Source organism: Orussus abietinus, unplaced genomic scaffold (assembly GCF_000612105.2).
Source record: "Orussus abietinus isolate OABI.00-Male unplaced genomic scaffold, Oabi_2.0 scaffold32, whole genome shotgun sequence".
In the NCBI taxonomy this organism is placed as follows: Eukaryota; Metazoa; Arthropoda; class Insecta; order Hymenoptera; family Orussidae; genus Orussus; species Orussus abietinus.
Genome location: NW_019394330.1, coordinates 313,066 through 325,913, shown reverse-complemented (window position 1 = coordinate 325,913; position 12,848 = coordinate 313,066). Strand labels below are relative to the sequence as shown.

The window sequence follows — 12,848 nt, the reverse complement described above, 5'->3', positions numbered from 1 at the left end:
GGTCGTCCTTTGTACAGAACTCTTTGAGATGCAAGTGAACGAGGTGACATATTAAGGTTGAGATTTATTTATTTAAAAAAACCAGATTTATTTTTGTGATGTTTAGCAGGTATAGCCCTTTGGCTCGTTATCGTGTATTCAATTCGAGATTGTAGACCGTAGAGGTAGAGATAAGGCAACTTGGTGTGACTCAGACTACGAGGATTATCATTTGATAACGACACGTCTACGTGCATCGTTATTTATACATTATTCTACTTGTCTTACCTTCATCTGCCCTGGCTTTGCCCTACTTACTCAATTTTCTCCACTGACATTTATAATCTTATAACATTAGTCTTCCTCTTGTTAGTCAAACATGACATAAAACTGTAATTTTAACAAACTTCGTAACCCATTTCGCACGATATGATCCGACCGTGTCCACGACCACGCGTCATTAAAATCGCGAGGGATGACGTCACGGGCCGTATAAAGAAGCGCTTTTCTTTCATGGGGTGCCCTTCGTTTAAAGAGACGCGAGATTCCGTGGATCGTCTCCCACTCGGTCCCCAAATAACCGAATTTCAGTCGGGAGGGTCTCCGAGCCGGTCCATACTTAATTTAGACCTTCGTTTCCTGTACGGTTGGGCGCCATTATGATTTCGTTGTTCCTCTCCATTGAGTCGCTTGAAAGAGTTCGGTTAGGATTATTAGTACGTAGAGTAATTTTAGGATCGTCGAATCGTCTCCTTTGTCAAATTAATTTTGCACGGCTAGTTTTGATGTGACACAGGAATAAATGATTTATTTGTTCTTCTCCGTTGAGTCGCTTGAAAGAGTTCGGTTAGGATTATTAGTACGTAGAGTAATTTTAGGATCGTCGAATCGTCTCCTTTGTCAAATTAATTTTGCACGGCTAGTTTTGATGTGACACAGGAATAAATGATTTATTTGTTCCTCTCCGTTGAGTCGCTTGAAACAGTTCGGTTAGGATTATTAGTAAGTAGAGTAATTACTAGAGTAATTTTAGGATCATCGAATCGTCTCCGGCAAATTAATTTTGCCCGGCTAGTTTTGATGTAACACAGGAATAAATGATTTATTACTAGTCGACGATATATAAAATGTACGTGCAGTTATGACAACTGCTGTAATGATATAGTGCTATGCTACGGCGCTATATATTGGGTTGTCTCACAATTTCCTGCAGTTTTTTTGACACGCTTTTAGTCTTAACTATAAACTATGAATATGGTGAACCTAATACACTATCTAACTCGTGCAATCGGGCCGGGAAGGTGTCGATGGTCCGGGTGTACCCGGGGCCGTGTTACGTTACCACGGTATTAAATTCGTCCTAGACTGGTTTCTGCCAATCCGGACCGAGGAGAAACGTTGGGAAACCCGCGGAGTATCTATCTAGCTCGTGCGGAGGTCGACGGCTCCGCACGCACCATGACGGATGTTACTCGGTGCCCCGAGAACCTCGGAGACGCGCCCACGGGTCCGTTTCTCTTACTCGGTTCAAGTTCGCGAGGGTTCAATAACGAGGCGCACTCTCGACTCGAAATGCAGAGTCGTGACTTGAACCGTAACGTGCTTCGTTTCACTGGACCATAATTTTTTTTCCTTTTTTACTCTTCTCTTAGAATTGGGCACTATCTGTATGAATGTATCTAGATACTTCATCTAAACCGAGGAAATTATCTTACATGTTATCTAGGTCGGTTTAAAGTTCATCTACAAGTTTTCTGATTTCAATAAAATTAATTTCATTGATACTTCATATATCAATATTTAATTCATAAAATTAATTTTATTGAAATCAGGTTCAAGCGTAAGTTTTTTGTATACGAGTTTCAGTGGTTAGAATAGAGAATGCACAAAAAAGTTCCAGATGTAAATACGAAAATTGTTAAATTCGTTGGAAGTAATCTAATTGAATGAAATTAGATATTTCTTCTTTTTTTATTCAGATTTCATGTCGGGAAAATTAATCTGGAATTTTTTATTCTAAGTTCATAGGCAATTCCACGGTCGGTATCCCATTATCGCGTAGAGAGCTTTCGACGTTCATTCATCAAAGCTGTGCTTCCAATGGCTTTTAAAGGTGCCTTTGTTAACGCAAACTCAGCTCCTAGCTCGAATGGTCAAACAATCTACAATGTATCGATTAACGATATTAAAGCTTCACATGCCGGAGCACCTCTTATGCTTTCCTTTTCTTTTCTTTTCTCGGTTGAAACACCCAAAGTATCTGGCACCCTTGTGTCGCGTATGACGATGATAATGAAACATACTTTTTTTTTCTTTTTTTTTCCAGTAACAACACTAGACTTCGAGGATCTCCTGCACCTGAAAAGTCATTTCAACCCCAATTAACGTGCAGTTTACACCAGATGGGTGTACTCGCTAAACCTGGCGACGTAAACTTTCGTACCGTGTGCCTCACAAATGAAATTCAACCACGATGGATTTGCCGAGGCTGGAAATTCCAATACGATGTGTGCCCGGTTTAGCCAGAGCGTTTCCAGGTTCACATGCCGAGAGATATTGCTAATAAGGTATGCTATATAAATAGATAACAGCGCAAAGCGGGCTCAAACCCAAGGACAAATTGGGCGGATCGACCGACCATAACCTAAAACCTGCCCCTTGTAATATCTCATCTATCGCGAAGTCCCGTAAGAGTCCGCGCATGCGCACGGCGACGAGTGGGCCCGCGACGCGCGCCGTTAATCGCGGGACCGGTTACTCGTGTACGCTCGTCTAACGCGCGCCCTGCCTTATCGACCGGGGCATATTTCGCGGCCGATTATCGGAGCGTTGCGTGCGGTGACGCACGCCGGAAGCGGGGCCTCGTTCGACGACTGAACGTCGAACAGGACCAAGGGGGGTCGGTCGAGCGTGACTTCGATTCAAAGTCTAGTTCAAGTCCCGGGGCCCGACTTCGGTCTCGGACCTCAAATGGCGTTGCCATGGAAACTGAGTTGGCGTCCCAGCTGATCACCTATGACATGTCGCACGCGAAACGAGGCCTGTGTCACGTGGAGTTGGGGTACTTCAAACTTGAGCCTAATGATATAAATGGTTTTATTGTTTCTTAATATTTTGTTATTCATCTCTCTTATATGTGTTTTCACCGTAATATAGGGATATCCATCGAATTCCCGCCCTCGAGGCGATTGGTCAATTTTGAAATGGTCTTCAATTGCGTATGACTTTTATGAATAGCATTGTTTATAATACTGACCGCTGGATTTGGGCGTAACTAGGAATCTTTCAAAGAAATTGGAGAAAGATCAGGAGGTTTATCTTTCACAGGGGGGGACTGTGAAAATAAATCAGGGTCGTGGCTAATGTTCTCGAATGGAAATTGTAAATTTGATGGTGGTGATAACCGAATGAGAGAGTGACGTTTACGAGTTAGATTGGCGTTTATACGGTGGTCGTTAAACTCGATTTCGAAGGCGAGAACGGGTTGTTTGGCAGTCAGCTTCCACGGAAGCTATGGTGAATACTTTATACCACGAACAAGATGAAAATTCTAATTTACCAGATGTAAAAAAAATTATAATAATCTAGGTCACTTTTAAGGCGTATACTTTGTCATGTCTTTAACGAGTTATCAATTCCCAGCGTTCCCTGTCTCACGCTTTTAATAATTGCTTATCGTTCCCCTTTACCATACTTTCATCGTCACATCCATAAAGCTGGCACTGCCACTTTAGCACAATTCAATAAAATTAATTGCCAATTTCTTGCTATTTTATTGCGCAAGAAAATAATTTTTTTTCTTTTTACAATGCTAGCTTGATACAATGTCATCGTTTTTCAAAAAAGTATAAGTGCAAAAGATTTTTTTCTTGCGCAATAAATTGGCAATAAATTTGATTGAATTGTGCCAAAGTGGCAATGCCAGCTTTATGGACATCAAAACGTCGACGATTCGATTCGGAAGTCACCCCATGAGACCAGGGCGGGGCAGGGCGGACCCGGCGGCGCTCAGTGAGTCACGGACTACGGGGAGGCCCGCTTCACGCCTGGCAACCCTCAACCCCTCAACCCCTCAACCCCCACCGACAGTTGGTAGTCGGCTTGATCAATATTGCAACCAAATACAAGGCCGATGCTTCGGGGACCCGGAAGACGACCTCGAAGATGCATTGCCAACCCCTTTCCTCGGGGCGGTTCCCAGGCACGCAACTCCCTTGCGGGATTCCCGGCAACTTCCGGGAACTACGATCCCTCGCACTCCCCGCACTCCTTTGCTCCCTCTCGCGGTAAGGGTGGAGTCGCCGGGATTCGATTTAACGTCATCCGATTACGGGCACCAAACTACGTCGGATCTCTACCGCATTATCCGCTTCCGCGTGCGATTTAGGATTAAAATTAATTTTTATCGACTTTTCCTAGAGAAAGTCTTGAGGTGGCGTGAAGATGTCCCGTTTATGAAACTTTTCTCCAAACCGAGGGTACCGAATCTTTTCAAACTTGACATTGTGAATATTACGCACCACATTACGCACCCAGCTCTGAATAAAACTTCCAAGAAAAATGTTATAAAATTATAATATTTTTTTTTAACAGTGTATTAATCAGCGGTATAAATCCGTTTTTCTTTTTTAATTATATCCGTGGGACAAATTCGTTCCGCATCACCTTGACGATCCTGGTTTAATCGGAGATCAAGGATGTGCAGACGAGGGACTGGATTGAAAAATCTTCCAATGTAGTCTAATTGACCCGATCGATCGATCCTCGTTAATCCGACGATGCGGTACACTTTCGATACGAGTGACCTAGATGGGTACTCCAGTAACGCTCGATACCATTCCCACCTAATTGGTACTTGTTATCGAAGGTCAAGAGTGCTTCAACGAGAGACGTGCCAAGTACTTATCGTATGTAGGAATTTAATATAGAATGTGTTATTGAGAAGAAACGCTTAAATTATAGGAAATTACGAGAGGTTGAAATTCCACGAGCATCGCGTTTTTTCTTGTGTGGTTTATATATATATATTAACTTTTTGGTGTGTATATATATGACACTTTCATATCACTTTCACGAGCATCGCGTTATTCCTTACAGCCTCCATAATCTCCTGATGAGGTTTCAAATGATTCGGTGCACCCAATTTGGAGAAAAGTATTATATATATATTAAATTTTTTGTGTACATATATATGACACTTTCATATCACTTTAACGACGCGGCTACGTGCACGCAAGTGACCCCAATGGAAACGTTCGATCCCTCGTGGCGTAAGGGTGGAAATCCGAGGCTGCTGTTTAAAACTACCCATCACTTTAGCTTTTACGAGGCATCGTTCACGCCGGATCTATTTAAAGGTGCGTCGGGAAAAAGTGACGAGCAGGCAAAGGGGGAACTCGCGGCCAATCCGCGATGAAATGCGACCAGCTTTGATGGGAAAAGCGAGCCCCGGGGGAAACTCACGGGGAAACACGGGAGCGAGGAGAAATCCATAAGGAGTGGAGAGCAAGGACCCCATTAACCGGCGCCTTCGGCATTCCCCTTAGACTTGGTTAACGCGGTTTCTGCAGTTTTCAGACCGAACCCTCGTTCTTATTATGGATTGAAAATAAGTAGGATTCCTGTGGTAACCACTGTACCCACTCACTGCTGGCAGCGATACAACTGCGGATATGACTATGAGTTTCGTTGCGTTCTTTGATTTTTTTTTTTTTTTTTAATATGGAAAATGGATGATTTTATGAACATTTTATGGATGAACTTTGATCCCTTTGTTTTTTCGATAGTTATACATTAGTTATACATACACAGTAAAACAGCCAGAAAAATATTTGGGCGAATCAGTAACATATAAGGATAACATTGATAAGGATGTTACCTTTGAGGCCCTTATCGATCCGTGTATGTTGATCAAAACACTCAAAATCAACAGAAAATGCTGTGAAAATATCGTAATCTCGATTTACGATAATTTCCTCGAATCTCTGTTAGCTCCCCGAAAAAGTTAATCCGAGGAGACAGTAACGCCGCTGACATAAAAATTAATATCAAAGCTGCCTCTTTTTTTTTTTTAAAGTTACTATAACCATTAATTACTACAATTCACCCAGGATCGTTTTTTTTGCCTTTCTCAAAAGCTCGGTAAAAATAACCGTCGATTACAAAGATTTTCCAAACCATATTGTGTAGTCAATTTATGGCTGCTTCGGGATTTTTTTCACAATGAAGTGCCACGTTTAAAGCTAATAAAAAGTGGAGGAAATTAATTAGAACGAATCTTTGAGGATGTCTCAAAGAATTCGTTTTATTGTCTTGAAGTTACTCTAGAGGAGGAATGAATGGAAACTTCGTCACGGATTCATCAAAGGGAGCACCAATTAATTCCAATTAAATTTGATTGTTCGTGTTGCAAGAACAAACTCCTGCAAAGCCGGAGCAATAGAGTTAGTTAACTCTTAAGGCGATGTGTTTCTCTTTTTAAGCGCTGAGGAAATTAAACCGATGGCGAAACGAGTCGTAAATACAGATCTTCTTGCCAGCTATGAAATTACCGGATTTGGAGGATTTCCTCCTCACAAGACACCGAATTAAGATTAGAGATCCACCGAAATATGTTTAATCCTTATCAGCGAAAATCCTGATCCTTAGAATGTTACTCACTTTCATAAGGATAGAAGTTAACATATTTTTTTAACGTAAGAATACAATTGTTCTAATCTCAAGAGTATAACGTTCATGTTTAGAGCGCACGATTGAGTCTTGCTTTATGAGAAGTAGTTCCTTTTTTTTTCCGTGTTAAATGGAAAAACTCGGAAACTCGCGGAAATATGCCCCGAGGGCGAAAAATCGGCGTAAATTCCTCGCTGGTTCTTATCGCAATTCCACGCGGCGATGACGTCACTATGTCGTCAGGGTGGCCGGTCACGCGCATGCGCGAGCTCGCTTCATGCCGGCAGGGAACGAGCCTACTCGCCTCGGCCAGTCTAGGTGCGACTCCGCTCCAACCTGCGTGAGTGGTTGTACCGAGTGAACGTACTACTCGACCGTAGTAGTGACCTTTAGAGCCGTAAATACTGCTTGCCTTATGCAAGCAGACCGCGGGAATGAAACTGCAGCGCCGCTTGAAGCGGGACTCTTTTCGTCCTACCTATGTTCCGCATAAAATCGTTTTCATCCCGTAGGTTAATATTTTTCGTTTATTTCGTATATATACGTTTCGCACTTGTCTAATTTTTTTCGCAGGATAAAATACCCAATTTTCCCCGATATTTACAAATATTAACTCCTTGACATACTAATGAAACGGAATTTCATGAGTCCTAGAAATACTATTTAATTTAGCCAGAGGCGATTTTTGACAGCTCGGAGACGTCAAAGTCTACAATGGCACATGAAATGAATGACGTCTCCCAGACGTCATTGTATGTCAAGGGGTTAGCATAAATAGATTAATACATTTGTGGCCCCTGTCCTTCGTGCTTTTATGATTATTTCACTTTCCGCCCCCCCCATCGACTATCGAGGATTAAAAAACAAACGACAAACAGATGAGGATCGCCTGTAACGTCGCGCCCGGGGCGAGCTGAGTACTTCCTCTCCGAGATCTCGTATCTACTCGACTTCCTCCGTCGGCTGGTCTGGCAATGAATGAAGATATGGGTGCCGCCATCGATGCGTGGGAGAGGGTATAAAATGCAAATAGCGTGTACGTCGAGGTGGTCGGGAGGGAGCCATGCATGCATAGTCCGTGTTTGCGTGCACGGTGACTCAAGTTCTCCAAGCATACGATTTACAGGGCGACTCTCGTCGAGGACGTAGGCGCGAAAAGATCAAAGGGTTGAGTTGACGACGTCGAGTTGCCCCACCAGGGCAAGCAACGGCACAGGAGGGAAGTATTGCCGCAATTATGATACGTGCTCGCGTGCATAATCTTTGACGGCTACATGGGCATGGAACCGACATTCTGGAAACATCACGAGTCCTGACAGTCATCGGCTCAAAATGCTCATTAAATCACGGTGGGAAAAATGTGGTGCAGAAATACCTTACATATTTAAATACGCGTTGCTGCCAGACTGGCTTGTAATCATGCGACTCCACTGTTGCTACATAACCGAGGATTCCACTGCCTTAGGCGCATGCGTCATTTAAATGTCACGCATCGTCATTGCAATTGAATGCACATGAATTAAGTAAATCACATCGTACGATAGTTCAATCTGGAAAAAGATGTATCATAGAAAGGTGTGCTGGGAGTTATGCAGGCCACGTGGGATTTCGAATTGATATGTCAACGTTTACGCGTCGGCTGCCACGAAATATGTTAATCGGTCAGCTGTTATCTACAATCACGTGGCATGGCAGTCAACGCGTTGAAATAAACTATTCGGAAGACATGTTACACATAATATATGTTAATCGGTATTATTATGTATCGTATGCAGATCGCTATAGTACTATTTACAAATAATATGTTGGGGCAAGAAAAATTCATGAAATTCAATTCAACTAAATGCAATTTCGAACCCTGTTACACATAATGTCGTGTGATAATCCCAATCCGGATGTGTCGACGCGCCGATCGACGAATCACGTGGGTAGAAAATAGGTTAGGTTAGGTAGAAGTACCGCTGATCGGTCTGTGGGTAGACCCGACACATAGAGACAATCTTAAGCAACTCGTCTCGATCCAACAAGAATACTCCCATTGGATCGTTAGGGTCGATGTAATTTCAGTATCTCCTGGTTATCGACAGCGATGGGTACGACGGAAATACGAGATCTCTTGCTCCCGGTTTAGTGGCTGAGAAAATGGCAGAAGTAAACGTGCGCGCGCAATCATCCAAGATGGCGGAGAATTCAAACCTTATTACTAAGTGCACTTCACTGTCGTTACCCACAGTTGGTAGAGAAAAGTAATTAAATTCTAGCAATAAATTACGAAGTATAAGGTGTGTTGGGTAATTTATTATGGAGCACTCTGGGATAATTGCGCAGAGTAGTCATGATCGTAAAGTCGTAAAGGGTGGATATTTATAAGGCTTTAAACCTGGTCTTAAAATTAAGGGTGTCGTATGCAAGTCGAGTTTTAATATTCGAACCTCAAAGCCAGTAGCCTTTATCGAGCTTGATCTTATCATTATCGTTGAAATTAAATATTCCTTGTATAAATCTCATTCCTCAAAAGTGAGCAATTCATTCCAAAAGGGTATTTACTTCTATTTACCATTCCATGCTGTCAATTTCGTCATGTGTGTGGTTTTACTTCCCACAGTAATTTAACCATGTCCCTGTAGTAATTGAAAAAAAAAATGATTTTTTTTTTGGCAGTATTGGCAATCTAGGATATTTACAAAGCAGGATTTATCAATGGTTTGAACTCGAGCGCGACTCAAGACTTTCTATAGATCTTGAGCAGCGTGTAACGAGAGCAACACTCTAGAAGAGAGCTGGGCGACGTTTTTTTTTCTCGTATCAGTTTCGAGGAGCGAGGAAGAAGGAACTCGTTGATGCGGTCTCTCAATGATTGTATTCAACCTCGATGAATAAACAAGACGTGACCATTACGCGACAAGGGTCACATGTCCTGACAACCCTTATAAAGTGTGACTCTTATTGCAAAGTGCATAAGTCTTTTATTATATCCCAGGAATATTCCACTAACATAAGTGCCAGATTTAGAATTGTGCGGAGTCCATATTTCAGTTACAGTACCCTGATTAGCTTACTTTTACTTAATTTACTTCCAACCATACACATGTACGTAAGTACTTTACGTACGTATTTTTATGTTAAAAATCTTGAATAATAATTTTACTAGAGATATCAATAAGTAACTGATAAAGGACATTCATTTGGTCGGTCACGGTCACAACGTTGAGTCGACATCGTTATCTCATATCAACATTGATTCCACAACGCGTCTACTGTGATCATTGCTAATTTCGTTTTCAATTTTATCTAGTTAATAAACTTTATAATATTTTACGGTAGGATGATTGTAACGTCTACGCTTCCTGTTATGATAAGCGCCACGGACGGTTGTTCAAAGCGAATCTCGGTAATTAGCAGTAAAGGGCAGGTTATTAATTAGAGCTCGCGACACGTCTGCTCCAGGACATTCACTTGGTCGGTCACGGTCGTATCGTTAACCCTGCTTCGTTGCATAACAAATGCAGAACCCAGCATTCGAGTACATCCGCTCGTTAGTCGAGGTTGCTACTACTTTCGTCTCGATCGCTCATCTCGGAGCCGTAGGCGAAGAAAAATTTAACTACGCTATCAAACGCGACGAATGTTTCGCAAAATAACAATCAACGTCCCTGGCTATTGATCAGCTCGCAACGCATTAACGTTCGGATTACGAGAGTGTTTGATTACCCACGCAAGCCAGCAAATCGATCGGCAATGCCGCTACTTTCCTCTAATTTTATAATAAGGTAGTTCTAAAAATTCAACATTTCTAACGCTGGATTTAACATTCAACTTTTCTTCTGTAAGGTAATCACTTTTTTTCGCGTCATTTGTAACGTCACATCCCGAGGTAGAAACTCAAGGGAAGTGCATGTCGCACTCGCTTAATTAGTGGAAATTAATTTTTTAGATTCATTTCGAGCTCTCTTCTCGGTATATGTCGTGTAACCGAATGAACTAATTACATGAGCAGAAAGGGAACGTTATCGGGATTAGCATTCGCGTGTAAAGCCCGTCATACATTTCGCATTAATGGTAACGCAAAAAAATAGACCTAAGAGTCAGCTGATCAAATTACAGAGATATTAATATGGCGTCGATGTTCGGCAATTTGATCGGATATTTTTTTATCACCTCTAAAAATATAGGTGGTAAAAAAAGAGTCGATTAAACTTAAAATGAGTTATACCAATTTTTTGTTGAGTTGATTCAATTGCAAAATGTGATTTACCACCAGATCTAAATTGAACCAACTCGTTCAAATCTGTCATAGGTTGTCGTGTAACTCTTTGTTGAGTTGATTCAACTGCAAAATGTGATTTACCACCAGATCTAAATTGAACCAACTCGTTCAAATCTGTCATAGGTTGTCGTGTAACTCTTTGTTGAGTTGATTCAACTGCAAAATGTGATTTACCGCCAGATCTAAATTGAACCAACTTTGTTCAAATCTAAGATATACGTTGAAATCTGTCATAGGTTGTCGTGTACCTCTTTGTCGAGTTGATTCAACTGCAAAATGTGATTTACCGCCAGATCTAAATTGAACCAACTTTGTTCAAATCTAAGATATACGTTGAAATCTGTCGTAGGTTCGTGGAGTGCGGTGAGTCGTCTCGTCGGAGTCGAGGGCCCCGGCCCTAATCCCGGAGGATGCCGCTCCCGAAACGGCTGGTGGAGCCCGTTCACGTGGCGCGGGGCACCATCCCCGAGGACTTCCCGCTGCCGTCGGAACTGGAAGCCGCCACCAACGGAACCCTGGCTAATACGATTAGACAACTTTCGAGTCTCTCGAGGCACGCCGAGGATCTCTTTGGCGAGCTGGCGAGAGAGGCCCACGGACTCAGCGACCGGGCGAACTCCTTACAAGCTAGAATAGACAGGCTGGCCGTCAAAGTGACGCAGCTAGACAGCAACGTTGAAGAAGGTTGGTAGATCTTTACCCTTAAGGTGAAGTGAAACCCCCCTCAAATCAATCGATTCGAGTAAAACACTTTTTTTAAGGGTATTCGACCAAACTGTCCGAAACTTTGACGCGTGACTCGTGGTCGTCTAAGAATTGCCCTGACACGTTAAAAATTTGGATTTTTGAAGAAAAAAGATTTGTAGAACCAAGATGGCATCGAGCTCTCATATTTCGATCGATGTACAATCATTGAAGGCTCTAATATGATAAACGAAAGGGTCAGGACAATTGTACGACAATTTAGAACACTCTGGTAATCGAGAAACTGGCATTTGCACGGGATAAAGGCAAAAAAAGTGTCTTATACGCTTGTATGCTAAAACGATGGTAATACGAGGTCTCGGAGTGTAATTTAGTTGACACGGAAATCACAGATGGCGCAGGGGTCCCTCTGCAGTCAATTAGGGCCCCAGAAAGCATGAATCCAGAGGAGTTCTGGAGTTTTGCTTCGATTTCTTTCATACTTTCATTCGTTTCATTTCACCTCAAATCAGTAGATTCTAATAGGACACTTTTTGAAGTGAAAATTTTTATGCGGCGACCAAGCCTCGACCATTTGAGGAGTAAATGCTAGAAAAGATTAGATGTAACGAAAAAGCGTTACGCATTGGAATGTATCCCCTCTCTGTTTTCCGCATACTTGTTAGGTCGTATCATTTATTGAAAAATGGCTAATTGTGACTAATCAACTATGAACGTTCTTTCCAGTATCGCTGCAAGACATCCATATGAGGAAGGCATTCAAAAGTTCCGTCGTCTTCGATCAACAAGTCGTCTCCAGGGACACCATGCCCACGGCCATGCTGGAAACTTACCATCAATGCGATACTCCACCACCATTGGATAAACTTAATGTTTATAGGTGCGTACTTTCTTTTCTTTACTTTGGTGTTCTCAAGTAAAGGTAACTAGAGTATCTAAAATTAGTATAAACGTTGCTACCTGTCCCGTGGTAAAATTCAGTAGGAAAGTAACGTTAATTACCTGTAGCAAAAATTGATTTCTAAGAAACACTTTTGTTTCCGAGGAATGAAACATTGTGTTGTATTTTATTTTCATTTGATCTCCGACTTAACTTCGCTTTAGATAGTCACTGTGGAAAGAATATTAAAAGCCATTGTTCTCTGAAAATTATCATTGAACCTTGATGTCTGAATAGTTACCTTTTATCTCCAACGAAAATTAATCCGTTTTAAAATAGAGGACCATT

The 12,848-nt window shown here is 42.0% G+C and overlaps 1 protein-coding gene across 9 annotated transcripts in view; it reads left to right on the top strand.

Moving 5' to 3' along the window:
* Positions 1–12,848, top strand: part of LOC105703854 (wiskott-Aldrich syndrome protein family member 3) — a 30,983-nt gene that overhangs the window by 9,859 nt on the left and 8,276 nt on the right. For 3 of the 9 annotated variants that reach the window (XM_012432576.2, XM_012432574.2, XM_012432566.2), the window contains exons 2-4: positions 2,306–2,546; positions 11,265–11,599; positions 12,347–12,500. In XM_012432576.2, coding sequence (XP_012287999.1) covers positions 11,326–11,599; positions 12,347–12,500 — 428 coding nt within the window. In that variant the 5' untranslated portion in view covers positions 2,306–2,546; positions 11,265–11,325. The other 6 variants (XM_023431802.1, XM_012432568.2, XM_012432572.2 and 3 more) reach the window with 6 other exon arrangements.